At 39.2% G+C, this 15,048-nt stretch overlaps 1 protein-coding gene across 1 annotated transcript in view; it reads right to left on the bottom strand.

The window, feature by feature from the left end:
* Positions 1-367: 367 nt before the first annotated feature.
* The window catches only part of LOC133421669 (alpha-1,6-mannosylglycoprotein 6-beta-N-acetylglucosaminyltransferase B-like), a 97,997-nt gene continuing 83,316 nt past the window's right edge, over positions 368-15,048 (bottom strand). The window contains exons 15-17 of the mRNA XM_061711386.1: positions 13,537-13,611; positions 1,870-2,132; positions 368-1,100 (exon numbers count right to left, since the gene is read on the bottom strand). Coding sequence (XP_061567370.1) covers positions 902-1,100; positions 1,870-2,132; positions 13,537-13,611 — 537 coding nt within the window. The 3' untranslated portion in view covers positions 368-901. The remainder of the gene's footprint in view (positions 1,101-1,869; positions 2,133-13,536; positions 13,612-15,048) is intronic.

Raw genomic sequence — 15,048 nt, 5'->3', positions numbered from 1 at the left:
ATCCTGGGTTCATAGTTACAATTAAGGAAAGTGAGGATACATTTAATAACTGTTATTATTTATTTGTTCATCAGTTTCCATCTCATCTAAGCCTGAGAAAAAAGGGACAGGTTTTTTTTCTTTCTTTTTTTTTTCTTTTTAAAGGGAATCTTTATATGGAAATTATATATGATATGTGACGCTCCAAACGTTCTGTGTCAGACTGCTTTACTGAACAGGTAACATATAAATCAGAGTCAAAGTAATAACTTTCCCTCATTTGTGAAAAATGAACAGGACAAACTATGAATGTAATACTTTGGGTTTTTAAATGTGATGCAGAAAAAGAAATCTGTCCATGTTATTAACAAAGCAACTTTCCCCTCTGTTTTATTATAGAACATTTATGTACAAATATATTTATCACAGGACATATAAAATAGTACATCTGAACATGGTGTAAATGGCTTTGGGTGCATCTGGTACAAATATCCAAACTTCACTATGATACTGTAAATATGCACACAACATTGACTAAAAACACTTGAGAAATTCAGGCATCTAGCAATTGAAATAAATGTATGCTTAATTGCATGTGATTTTTGGACTTTGTCCATCAAATTGCACATTATTTTGTTATAGTTGTCTTACTGCAACCATGTGAAAATGTAAACTGAGGCTTCAACACATCAGACTCAAAGTACAATCATGCATTTCCCTGAGAAGTTATTAACACTTTACCTTCTTTAGCAGCCAGTCCTTGATCAGAGGTAAGTTAGCACAGTCATCGTTTATGAGTTACAGCTTTGTTTGTTGGTATTTTTTAAACCACAAAGTTACCTTTGCAAAGGGAGTCCATCAGGATATTTTGAGATTTTTACAACAGATAAAAAAAGCCTCCTCCCACCAGACCCTGGTGTGGTCATAAACAGTCTCTGCACAGTGCCACCTGTCCATCACGGTAGTCCCTGCAGGGGCAGAGACGCTGGTATTTAGGGCTGGAGCCAGCACAGCTGAACAGCAGCGGGTCCTGCTGCAGACCGCACTCGGCATGCTCTACCGAGAAGGCAGGGAGGATGTGGTTCATTTCTGACTCTAATCCTTCACACTGGAACTCCAGCCTGGGCACAAAGGGTGGAGGTATAATCATGTAAACAAGTATAAATAAACTGCTTTGACAATATTCATGTTTATATTTTACATTAATCTATGAACAAATGCTATAGTCTCCGGTCTGCATTAGATCCAATGGTAACTCAATAGAGCAGGTCAATAGGTTCTCAGACTCACCCTGGACAATGACCTAACCATTGACCACCACATTACTGACATCCATACATGCTCCTGGCAAATAGGACATATTATGACATATTAATTTAATTAGACCCTTTAAATTGCCCCCCATCTTCTATTATCACTAAACAAGAGTATAATCCAAACCATTTTGTTTTATTCCAACAAAATTACACACAGGACATCGACTCCCCTACATCCAACGTCTCAGTGCTCAATGGCAGCCATCCATCCATCCATCCATCCATCCATCCATCCATCGCTGCCTAACCTTTGAAATGCAGAGCCAACCGCTCCTTATTTCTTTGAACTGCTGCGTGATTTTGAAACTAGAAGTACAAACAAGGTTGAAACTATTCATCATTCGTGCATTCTGCCTACTTTTAAGTGCCCAAAACTCAAAACTGGATTTTTAGTTTGTAAAAAACTGCCCTTGTAGTGTCTTTTTATTTCCGACTTCACAACTGATTCTGTCACATTTAGAAATCAACTGTAAAAACTCCTTTTATTTCTTCTGCAATTAAAAAAAGGTTAATTACATTTAACAAATGATCCCAAGAAACAAAGAGAGACAAGAGGAAAAAAACAAAAACGTACGTGTTAAAGGCCTCCTTAATGTTGATGAAACGAAAGAAGGCGGGTTCACAGATGAGCCCTTCAGTCTGACACGCCTCCACACACGATTGGCCCTGCAGTGACGCCAAAAGTCGCAGGGCAGGGAGAGGCGGCCATGATGAGAAGAAGCTGGCGTTGGACGACCATGTTAGGATTTTGGAGTCGGGCAGAGGCGTAAACAGGCTTTGCAGGAAAGCCTGAGAGGAGTTTACAGGAGGAAATGGATCCTCGGGAGAACAAAAATCCTACAAAAGGTAAAATAGAGAAAATCAGTCATAATTCAGCATTTAACGTGCCATATAGAATAACTGATATGCTATTGCTACAGAGTTGCAGGATACTGTGGCAGTCTATGTAGGAGGCAGGTGGAGAGGAGTAGCTTGATCCACTTCCTGAAACAGGCAGCTGTTAACAGAAGTGGTTGAGGTTCCAAAGGTTTTTAGGATCCAAATGCAGGAGGCCGAGAGGCCGACGTAATCACCAATATGGTCATTTATTTTCCAACCAAAAAAATTCCCTATGAAAGATTTTCCAAAAACCAAAACCAGCACAAGGAAAACAAGAGTCTGAATAATGGGCAGAGAGAGAAAGAGAGAAACAACATTTTAAGTTTGGTTTTAAAGGTGGAGGGGGTGTCAGCCTCCTTAACCCAGATTGGAAGTTGGTTCCATAGTAATAGTTCCTGATAGCAGAAGACCCGTCCTCCAGATCTACATGTGGATACCTATGAGTAAACCTGCACTCTGAGAACAGAGAGCTCTGTTAGGAACATACGGTACTACCAGATTATGCAAATATCGCAGAGCCAGGCAGTTTGATGAGACACAGATGTTGACAGAGATTAGGGGAAGTCAAACAAAGCAAACAAGCTAGACAAAAAAATAAAGGTTTGGAACAAGGACACTGGACTTCATGAAAACGCCCAAACATTATAGCTATGCAGAAAGCTGGGGTGTGCTGGGGGTTGTCCACCTTGCACGCTCAGCCTTCTTTTTAATCCAATCAGGTACACACAGCACACAGAGCTGCACACACCACCAAAAACACACACATTATTGAATAGTGGCTCGCTGAACACAGCACTTTTAAAAATCTGTTTCTCCTCCCCTGTTTAGTGCCGTGGTGGTTTTTTTTCCTGAATTTCTTGGGTTACTTGACAAAATCCCAGTTTGTAGATTGGCAGCTTTAAAGTGGTATCTTGAAGGGATTGTGCTCCTTTTGTTTTGTTTCGGTGATGGACGGTTTGAGTTGGTCTAAATCACAAAGCAGGTATTGGTTGAATGTGTTTTTAATAAGGTTAATTATTAGGTCTTAGATGCCCTGTGATGGACTGGCGACCTGTCCAGGGTGGACCCCTGCCTCTCGCCTGAAAATAGCTGGAATAGGCTCCAGCAGACCCCCCGTGAGCCTGCAAAGGATAAAGCGGGTATAGATAATGGATGGATGGATGAATTAAGTATTAGATTCTCCTCAATATGCACAGCACAGTCCATGAATGGCAGCTAGTTGTTTTTTTTATCCTCTCTGATGAACTTTTGATGCTGATGTGTTCAGTGAAGGGCTCTACTTCTTGAGTTTGATTCAAAGCACGCTTTGGATCACAAACTGACATCAGAAGTTTACTTCATGAGAATATACCCTGCAAGATGGAATTGAATAAGTAAAGGTGCACAGGCACATCAAGACTATATTTCAAACCTGTAGTTATGCAGCCTTGGTTTCACAAGCAGTTGCACATGTATTACTGCAACCAGAACCAGGTAAACAGCCAACAGTATACAAAAGACTCTAATGAGCCACAGATGTGAAGGGAGGCTCAGTGATTTACATATGACTTCTACAGTTTATAAGCTCAAAACTCCACAAAAGTCGATTTGAGCTGATGAAGCCTTCAGCAAAGAAGGTGAAATGTCTTCAAGTACAAAAGAAAAGAAAGTCCAGTTCTCCTGTTTCAAGCCTTTGAGAGTTAGCGTAACCTGGATGAGTCTGCACCATACCTGTAATACAGAACAGGACTGAACAAGATTAAACAACAAAACAGCAACACCTTCTGTATTGTAACCCCTGTGGTATTTTGATTAAAGGCTCAACAAAACATTAACCTCAAATTTAGTCGACTTTTCTTTTTTTTTTATCTAGTCAACATCATATGTTCCTTTCAAATAGCAAATTATGGATCTGGTTTACTGGTTTTCAGGAATGTTCAACAAAACTTTTTATTTGTTATTGTTTCTTTTTGCTGCCTGTCAATGTGAAAACTGTGCATCTAAATATTGGTTTTCTTGATATGTTATTCTACAAACACAGAATCATTTAAATATATTATTTTCTACCAATTATGACACTAATGTGTACAATTTTGCATTGAGACACTTTGGTTTTTAATTGTGAACTAATATCAAAAAACTTCTTCTTGGACATTTATATGTATATATGTGTGTATTTAAAATAAATCAGAACTGTTCAAGTAACTTTAGTTATTCATTATGGATTACATGCCTTTTCAAATATTTTAATATTGGCCAGCTTTTAAACAATTTATCATTTATATCAAATTGTAAGTGAGCATACATTTTTCAATATTCTGTGTGGATCAACTTGCCGTCAACATTTGAATACCTCGTCCTACCATTAACATCTGAATGTAGAAATGAAGACATTTGCAAATGAGTGGATTCCGTTTTTATTTACCAGCAGGCCCTCATTTTATTGGAAAGAGGATTGTGAACTAGTGCTTATCAAAACTGACAAGCTCCTGTCAGTCTTCCAGGGACAGATATGGATGCAGCAATAGTTTCCAATAACAAATAAGATGTGGAAGCAAACTCTGGCTCTGCAGAGAGGCCTGGTTAGATCCCCCGTCCAGCTGGGGCTATTCATAAAACCCAGGTAATAACATTTCTCTGACACGTCCCTCTGGCCTCTGGGCCCGTTTATTAAACAGGCTCCTTGTGGCCGCAGGCAATAACCAAGCTTCTCATCCCCCCATTTCTTCTGCACTTCTGCAGATGACATCCTACATCTCACACGCACAGGCAGACACACACATGAAATAAACAAATAATGATAATAAAAAAGACGTAACGTTTCCTTGTTAAACTTTCCATATGTGTATGCAATTTATATGTGGTGTTTTTTAGCAAATCCTTACATTTTTAGTTCTTCCCTTCTCCTCTCTTTATTGTATTCGCAGTCATTGTTGATAAAAAGAGTTTTATGCTTTAGAACTTCTTATCTAAATAGAACTGTTTAAAAATATGACTTTTAAAAGCTGCTGTTACAGGTCATCAGTTGGAAACCTCCTGAATTTTTTCAACACATTAGTTTCAGTGGTTGATGAAAGAGGCATCTGCAGTCACAAAGACATTTCTACAATCTCGTCAAGCCAGACGAATGCTTGTGTGATTCCTCTGAAGTTGGAAGCTTTCTCGTACTCGAACTTCATCTGTAAAACTCACAGATGTTCTGATCTCTGATTTTTATGACTTGAACTTCATGTAAGTTACAATAACAAACACGGTGTGTAAATGTGTGGGTGGGTTTACACGTGAATCTCCGTTGTACTGAAAATCTACTCCTGGATTCAAACATGCTTCATGAAGTCAGATTTCATCCCTAGAGTGTGTGTATCTGAATTAAACTTATCAAACCAAATAAAACTTTATAGCCCTTTTCATACACAGTAGCGCAAAGTGCTTTAGAGAATAAAGTCAACACCAATGTATAAAAACTCACACACTCATGGTTAAAAACACAAAGCGGGTAATCAGGTATCTACATATTGTGAAAATAAAAGACCACAGAACGTAATTAAGTGGTAAGGACAAGCGATGAAAAGGATTTTATTCAAACCTATGGTGGATGCAGTTTTATATCTAAACAGTCAGTGGCACTAATGACACGACCCTGGGAGTTATTTCAGGCCATCTCTGCAGTGCACCTGCTTATTCTCTCCTCTGAATGGTTCGTTCCAGTTACTCAATTTGTTCCTTGACCTATTTAAGGAGCATGAAGTTTGCATTCTTACATGCCTTCAGATGTCTCAACCTAGCTTTCTGTCAATCCCACCTCCACCCCGGCTTCCACCTGTAGGGGGGGTTAGTCCTACACCCCTGTATTTACGTTTATGCCTGATAAACTTTGCTTGAATGGAGCCTAAAGGCCAAATATGTGTTACAATAAAGTGTTTTAAAGACTGAAATGCAGCAAATAGAAATGTCCTCTGTGAATAAACCTATGGGGGAAATAGGTTTGGAATCACACTGCTATGAGGGCCACTGAAGAAAAAAAAAAAAAATCTGAGAAAAAAGTCAGAATTCTGACTTTTTCTCAGAATTCAGACCCTAATACTCTTAGGTAGATGTCAGAGTGCAGTTTGTTGAGAGAAACAAATCTGCATTTTGGTTGTCACTAATCTGGGAAAGGACATTTGCTGAGCTAGCTATTACTCAACAGAAACGTTCTTGTGTTTAACACAAGCGTTCTGCAGTCTTAAATACATTCAACACTAATCATTGTGAGGACCGTGTTTGACATTATCAGCAGGGAAAATAAATGTAAAATTGGTTAAGTTTTACAGGCCAAGCTGTGGTTGTGTTTTATTTTTATCTGTATACAGTTTTTGAACAAGTTGTGACGAATGAAATGTACATGTACTTTACCAAAAAAGGGATCGTGTGCAAGGGTGTTGGCCTCTCTGTGTGAAATAAAGGCTCATGAGGGCCCTTTATATAGAGACATCTGAGCCAATATCAGGGCAGGCAGGGTCTGGACCACTTGCCATGATCGAGGGGAAATGAATTCCCAAGTCGATCAAAATATCCTACAGTACAATAGAAAAGGTGGCTTTCTGGGGTTGGCTAATTCACCAGGACAATGACCCTGAGCATCAAAGTATCACAGAACGGCTTAAGAATAAAGAAAATCTGCTCTTCTGAGTCGCCCAGTTGGAACCTAGAGCTTAACCCTGTAGAGCCACTGTGGGTTTATGATGGATTCATTCACATCAGACTACTGATGTGCCTGGGTGGAAGTCCTGTAAAGAGTGGTTAGAAAAAAACCCGACACAGATGGACGGACAGAGGGACAGTTAGACATCTCACTCTGCTGCCAATAGTGGTTTGACCAACTATTAACACTTACTTTTTTCTGCATAACTGAATATTACTGAATATTATAACTGAGTGTGTTAAATAAAGTCATGAGAAAGTATAATTGTGTGTTATCTGCTCAATTGTATTGTGTCTCTTGTCTCTCAGTGTGACAAAAATTAATATCAAAACACATTTTAAGGATTTTGGAAATCCAGAAAATACCAAAGAATTCACATAATTAGGGCCCGAGCACTTACAGTGTGAAGGCCCTATTCTATTGTATCTGTAGGAATTTTACTTTTCTTTTTTTTTTTTTTTTTTTTCCGACGAAAGGAGGGCCTTTTTGCCCCCCTAAACGTGCCCCAAAAGTCACCAAATTTTGCACGCAAGCCAGGCCTGGCGAAAAATTTAATGGTTTGCATTAATGGGCGTGGCAAAATGATTCAACAGCGCCCCCTAGAAAACCTCAAGCCCCCCAATACGGTTTGACGTACATGCACGAAAATCGGTACACACCTCTATAATGTCGCAACTTAAAGAAAAGTTTCTTGGCGCCATGGCCAAAACCGAACAGGAAGTCGGCCATTTTGAATTAATCATGTCATTTTGGTGAAATTTATTCCATTCCTTCAGCTGCTTCTTCGCCCGAACCGTAACGTGCAGCACCCAGGTGTATTATACATCAACATGTGCATCTCGATCCTGAGACGACGCGCATTACATTTCTCAGTCAAAAGCGTTACTGTGGCAACGCTAGACGCCAAAAAGCACGCCCCCCCTTCATCTGATTGGTCTATACAGAAAAAACTTTGTGCCTCAAGCCCCACAATACGGTTTAACGTACATCCACAAAAATTGGTACACACCTGTATCATGTCGCAACTTAAAGAAAAGTCTCTTGGCGCCATGGCCGAAACCAAACAGGAAGTCGGCCATTTTGAATTAATCGTGTAATTTTGGCGAAATTTATGCCATTTCTTCAGCCACTTCTTCGTCCGAACCGTAACGTGCACCCAGAGGTGTTATACATCAACATGTGCATCTCGATCCTGCGACGACGCGCATTACATTTCTCAGTCAAAAGCGTTACCGTGGCGACGATAGATGCCAAAAAGCGCGCCCCCACTTCATCTGGTTGGTCCATATTTGATAGTTCCTACTTTCTGCCATAACTTTTGAACGGTTTGACATACAGAGTCGTGGGTGGTGTGATCAGACTCGGTGTTGACTCCTTCACCTTAATTGGTGCAAATTAGCCCCGCCCCTTCATCTGATTGGTCGATATCTGATAGTTCCTACTTTCTGCCATAACTTTTGAATGGTTTGATAGAGAGAGTCGTGGCTGGTGTCATCCGCTAAATGTCCAGGCCTGAAGAATCTACATGCAAGTCATACAAGCGCTTCCACTGCAGCCTGAACGTGCACAAGGGTGCGAGGGCCCGTTCATCGCTGCTTGCAGCTTTAATTTCCTTTGCCCCTGTCTAATTCATGCTACATCGATGATGGAAATCAGCATATGACGGCCTTTCTGGTTTTGTTTGGTGAGGATCGGCCACATGTACTCTTATAGATTTATGTAATTTGGGATTTAATATATTTATGTTGACCTGTACATTTTTCACACAAACTGATTTGTATTTGCATAAGCGTTTTAAATATTATTGAGTTAATTTATGATTCATTTTGGAGAGACTTTTATCAAAATGCGTCTATAATTTTGAATGGTCAGCTATTTACAAATGAGCCAACGAAACCAGTTCGTAAGAAAACGTATGCATTTTCATGACTGCTGCCACAGAGAAGCTGTAATGTCAGTGTCATACTGTACCTATTCAGTTGGCTAAGATTTTTGATTGACATGTTTCACAGAAATAAAAAAGCCAACAACAAAAGAGCTGTTTTGTTTTTCATGGAAGCAAGGACTGAAGTCAAAGTTTGAAGGAGAGAGCATATTATCTGACGGTGAAAACACAGAAACCCTTTTCAATTTGAAATGAAGATTTTGAGTTGTGTGCATCTGTTCAAGGATGATACACAATGACACAAAATCACTTCGAAACCTTTGAAGAAAAAAATATGGACAGGAACAATGATCTAGGATTAAAAGCAACTCCATCAAAAGATTTCTGGCTTGGCTACAAATTCAATCAATTCGTGTCTAATGTCAACAAAAGAGCAGAGTTCTTTTCAGCAAAGATTCAACTGAATAGCAAACGTACGTACACATATCCTTTGGGCTCCCAACCTTGTATTTTGAATATTTAATGTGTTCTAACTGAATCTAGTTTTATATTTTTCTCTATTAAGACACTTCAAATATGGATAAAATACATTTGTTTTCTTCCAACAAACAGGAAAGCCAGGCATCTTATAGGTGTCCAGCCTCCTTAAAGTTTGGTCCATAGCAGAATGTGTGCAGAGGAACCAGCAGTAGTTGCATCTTGGATCCACGGTCACATAATCAGCCCAATTACTTCACCAGTCCTGCAGCATATAATCCACTCAGCAATTCCTCCGTGCACCTTGATTACTCAACACATAAAAAAGCATATTTGCTCAAAATAGACCAGAATGCAAATTGGGGGGAATCTTTAATGAAAACGATGTGCTTTCCTTTTCTTTGAATAAACATATTCCCTCTCTGTTCCTCAACACCCAACCTCTTTGCTCTGGCCTAGTTGTGGTTTTCCAGAGTGTCTAGGATTTGAATAAGAGGCAGGATATTTAGCTCTCACAGTTCCTCCCTGTGGAAGCAGCCGTCAGTTAAGATACAAGGAAACAGACCCCCCCCCCCAAAGCTTGAAACTGTCCAACGTACAGGCTGTCAAAATCAGTCTCTGTTGCTCTCTTTTTTACTTTTATTTTTTGGTATATTTTATGATTTCCTGAGCTGGATCAAACTTTCGTATAAACCACTCAGTTAGGGTTCTGATCTTTAAAGTGACAAGAGGCACGGCTCAAAGAAGCCCACTGTCTCCTCTTCTGTATGCGGTGATTATACAGCCATTAGGCAATCAGACAAAACCCTGATATTCAGAGAGAAACTATTGGTACAAGTCAACATAAAATACTATTGTATGGTGATATTTGTGTGACATTACCAAATCCCCCCAACTCACTGGCAGCTTTAACCAGATGTATTGAAGAATTTGGTCTAATTCATGAATAAAGTATATTTAGGAAAACCTGAAATATTAGCCCTGGGAAATACCAGAAATACTGAGCCATCTTACAGTATATTTGTCCCTTCCATTGTGCTTCATCTGGGCTAAATTATTTAGGAATTAAGGTCACCCAAAATATCAATCAGTTATACACAGAGAACATCAGTCCCTTGATAAAAAACCTCAAAGAACGACTAAAAAGACGGATTGTTTCCCTCTCCTTTCTTTGCAGAATTGGCCTTGTCAAAATGAAAAGCCTTTCCAGATGACATATCATATATCCGTGTTGTTTATAAATCTACAGCTGAATGACATTAAATGACCCAATAACAGATTTTGTTTGGAATGGTGAGAAACACAAGACTATTGTTGGGCCATAGTCCTATGTGGTGGTGACTATGTGATTATGTGAAATTTGAAATGTGAAATTATGTGAAATTTGCTAGTTGCAAAGGTCTGTGCTCGGACTCTCCTTCCTTCACTATTATTCTGTAGAATAATTTACCTTAAGGCTGATTTTTGCATTTTGCATTTTCCTAATTACATCAGGTGGTGCCCCGTTTTGATTAAAGGGGACCTATTATGGCATTTTAAACAGGCCTTGAATGTCTTAAAAACAAGCTTTTGATTATTTTTGCTAAATAAATGAGAAATTCAGCCTCTAAACCATGTCTTTATCTTCCCATTCTCTAACCTCCTTATCTATGAGGGATTCTGAGTGGGCGGGGCTATGATAATGAGGCACTGTGCTGATTGGCTGCCTGAATGACGCGATACACCGCTACAAAAAATGGCAGAAGATCCGGCCAGCGGAGTTAGTTGTGGGTGTGTTTTCACACATCGGAGGCTCTGAGTTGGCAGGCTGAGGGGAGACCACTTTATATATGTTAAAGCAAGAGAAAACATGTTTTTCATAATAGGTCCCCTTTAAGTCATTTTGAAGATTCAATTTGATAAATAATCTACTTTATTAATTATTAAGGATTGTCCTCCGACAATCATTAATAACTCTTGGATAACTGAACCAGCACCCCCTCTGTGGCACAACACTATATCCAGAAGAGCAGGTTGGAAAGGGCAAACACAATGTAAAATACTACCTACTATCCATACGAGCAAGGATTATTTCCTCGTCAGGTTTGTAGAGGTTCAGACTCTCCTTGGTTTAGTATCAAGTCTACTGTTTGTAAAGCAGGAAAGACATAATGATGAATGTACTAGTATGTACCTGGAAAAACACTCAATAACCACCTACCCTCTCCACCGTATAATGAGACTGACACAACCAACCCAGAGCTTTCAGCACAGGGACCAGGTCCTAACTTTACACTCTGGTGAAGTTTAGGTATTGATAAGCAATTTGAACTTCTTGACAATGGAATATTTAAAACATTTCAATTACTCAAAACCCAATAACATATATCAAACTAATACATTTATAAATACTTAAACGTCAGACACTTAAACAATTCACAAGGAATCTCAAATAAGTCTCTTCTAGGGATGGGAATCGAGAACCGATTGTTCAGAACCAGTTGTCAGTGTTTCAATTCCTTGGAATCGTTTGCGATTCTCTTTTCGATTCCAGTGGGCACGAATGATGTCATCACTCACGTTAAGCAGAATCGAAAATGGAATTGTAATCTCTGATCCCGAGTCTCATCTACTGGATAGAATTTTCTTAAAGCATAAGCTGCAAACATATTCTATATCCAGATGTTACGGTTAAACACGGGTAAACTTGCATGGTTAAAATACCCCTGCATGCTTCGCTTAATTGTCCACTTGATAATGATGTATGGGATGAGACGTTCCAGACCATCCAGAATTTCGATTTGCAACAGACATAAAGAATTGCATTACAATATCTTTGAAAAAATGAGGATGTGACTCAATCATTTGTAATGCTAATGCAGAAAGCAATAGTGGTCAAATGAATGTTTAATCCTTAAATCCAGTAACTGTCAGATTCTTTGAAACTTTTGCTCAACTAATGTTTTAAAAGGCAACTTTAACATCTATCAATGTCATTTTCTGAAAAGATGCTTTTACACAAGTATTGCTTTGAAGTGCTTCAAGTATCTTCTCTAAGTAAGAGTCCTGTGCACTTCAAACCAAACAACAGCTCCAGATATAAACTGCTTCACCAAGGACAAAACACTTATACAGGCACTAAACAACATTTTATGTGAAGTCCAAGGCAGTGAGGAGTCCTCAGACCTTTATACAGAAACTTAACAACACCACAAACGCATGGCACAACAGAAGATAGCCAGTTCTTCAGCTCAAGACTTCACACCTATATCTCAAGGATAAAGGGTCACTATTTTGAGGACAGTAATGTCCACATGTTTGACCAGGGGGTCCTTAGGCAGTTTCACAGCCCTGACCAGTTAAGCAGTGCGTAATAGACAACGGGCCCTAATGACCCCCAGATGAGTAGTTTATTAGCCTGAAACTCCACACCAGTCAAGAGGAAACCTATCGGACTAGAGGTGAAATGTCTTCAAGGACCAAGAAAATACACTGAGTTGCCTTCAATGCAAGCAAATGGGATCACTATGAATCGAATGACTGAGAATATACATCAGCATGCAGGATAAAAAATACATCAGGGCGACATGAGTGTTTCATAAATACGAGGAGCATCCTGGTTAAGTAAGCTGTTAGAGTTGAGCTCTGGCTGTATCTATGTCATTTGTAAAAATGGCAATACAGCAGTATTAAACTGTTACACATAGTGATTAAATGGTGTAATTATTTATTTAAAAACTCCTTATAAGTCAGATGAAGTGCTTGGATAAAGAACCAGCAAGTTATGTCTTTAGGCTCAAATTAAGACACGACCTGCATTAAAAATGGAGGTTAAAACTCACAGAAAACCCTATCACTGCTACCACTGCAGTTACTAGATAATAGTTATTTCATTGTGGTTGTCTGAGTTATAAATTTCTGCACCGCACTGATCTTTTATAAACTATTGGGTAATCTTGGAAAAAGCATATCAGCAGCAGAGCCAGACACAAGTCAATGAACAATTAATCTCATGACCAGCCGACTCTGCTGGGAGGCAATATATGCACCAGAAGAATCATTTTTATTGAGGAGGGTTACTCAGAGAGTGTGTCCTCCACCAATGCCAATTCCATATTTCACACATCGGAATAAAAAGTTATCTGGATCAGCACCAGATTTCTATGGCTGGTCTTTTGCCCGTGCTGTACCTCTCCAAGTGTCACAAAGTTCAACCTGGCGATTATTGGACTATCTTGCTTTGAAACAAATAAAAAACTGAAGGACAGGAGAAGCATGCTGAAAACATCCCTCCATTCGAAGTGGAGGACAGACGAGCCTCACCTGGCACTCCTGCTGATTTGAGTGTTAAAACCCACCTGGTTCTGAATGTAGGCGTGAACCCTCTCGAGCATTCCCTCACAGCTGTACTCGAAGGGCAAGAAGGGCTCCACCTGTGAACGCAGATGTGCAGGCAGATGAAGAGAAAACTCGAGGAAGACACTGTCGTGTGTGTGTGTGTGTGTGTGTGTGTGTGTGTGTGTGTGTGTGTGTGTGTAGAACCAAACGATTGTAATTACAGAAACCGAGGATCTCGATAGTTAATCCAAGTTGACATATTCATTAGTGTAATTGTGGAAGGCTTATATCATGGCACACGCTTCACATTAAAATAAATGACTTCATACATCACACTCGACAACAACAAAAATAATGTCATTATTGTTTAGTGATGAGCCGATCGATGTATCAAACAATAAATGAAAAAAAACTGCAGTGGCGCGCAGCTCATCCAGGACTAGGGCTCTGGTGGTGTAGTCCAGCTCCTCTGGCTGCTCATTTTTAATTTCTGATGGAGGGAAATGTTTCAGAATTTACGCAGAAAGCATTGATCAATAATATTTTCTCTTCTTTCTCGTATTTCACACAATCATGTTGACACAACAACATTAACATGACAGAAATACTTATTTTGGACAAATGACTGTATGTTGAATCTCTTTGAAGACAAATTGAAATTAATGACTGCATTTTAAAACATTTTGTGGTTCTGTGAATTTAGTAATAATTGATACGCTTGCACAGATCCAGCCCTGTGGGGTTCCCCGGTTCCCCGCTGCTCCAAAATGTCTCTTGTGTTGGATAAACTAAAATCTCACTGTTTACTATCAGACCACAAGAGCACTCAGGCTTTTAAGTTGATAAATGTTTCCTTTTATCGTTGTATTCCTTTTAGCACTCTCTTAATATTTTATTTCATCTGCGTTTAATGAAATGTATCTGGCACTTCATCAGTTATTCCACAATGCAATTTGCCTTTTAGGCATCTTTATATAATAGAATCTGAGTCAAAGAGAGAAAAAAAATCTTTCATGGAGGGAGATTTGAATGCAGCCACAAAAAAGCAATCTTTGAATGATTGTCCAACTAATACACCCAAACTGATTCCTTTGCCTAATAAATATGTGAAGGACATTCAGTACTTCCTGCCATCATAGAGGATATGATGAATTAAACCTCTACCTGCCAGTACACAAGGACACAAGCCCAGTTGGGTTGTTAAGGTTGTTGTGTGTTTATTAAATACACATGTTTATGAATATGTTTAGGATAGCATTGTGCTTAAGAGAAGTTAGTGTCTTAACTGAAAATTTTATCTAAAAAATGTCATTGTGATTTGAGTGACGGACATATTACTTACCATTTATTTGCTTTGTCATGAATGCGGTCGGGAATCCCAGGATTCACCACAATACAATACTGATAATATCATGAAACAGCAATTCATAATCCATATCTGATGTTAAACTCACGGCCTGTGGCTAATCTAATTCTAATTAGATTAATCTAATTTCATGTGGCCTGCGAGAACATAGACACAGAATTTTGTA

Source organism: Cololabis saira, chromosome 21 (assembly GCF_033807715.1).
Source record: "Cololabis saira isolate AMF1-May2022 chromosome 21, fColSai1.1, whole genome shotgun sequence".
NCBI lineage: Eukaryota > Metazoa > Chordata > Actinopteri > Beloniformes > Belonidae > Cololabis > Cololabis saira.
This window is presented reverse-complemented; position numbering and strand designations above follow the sequence as displayed.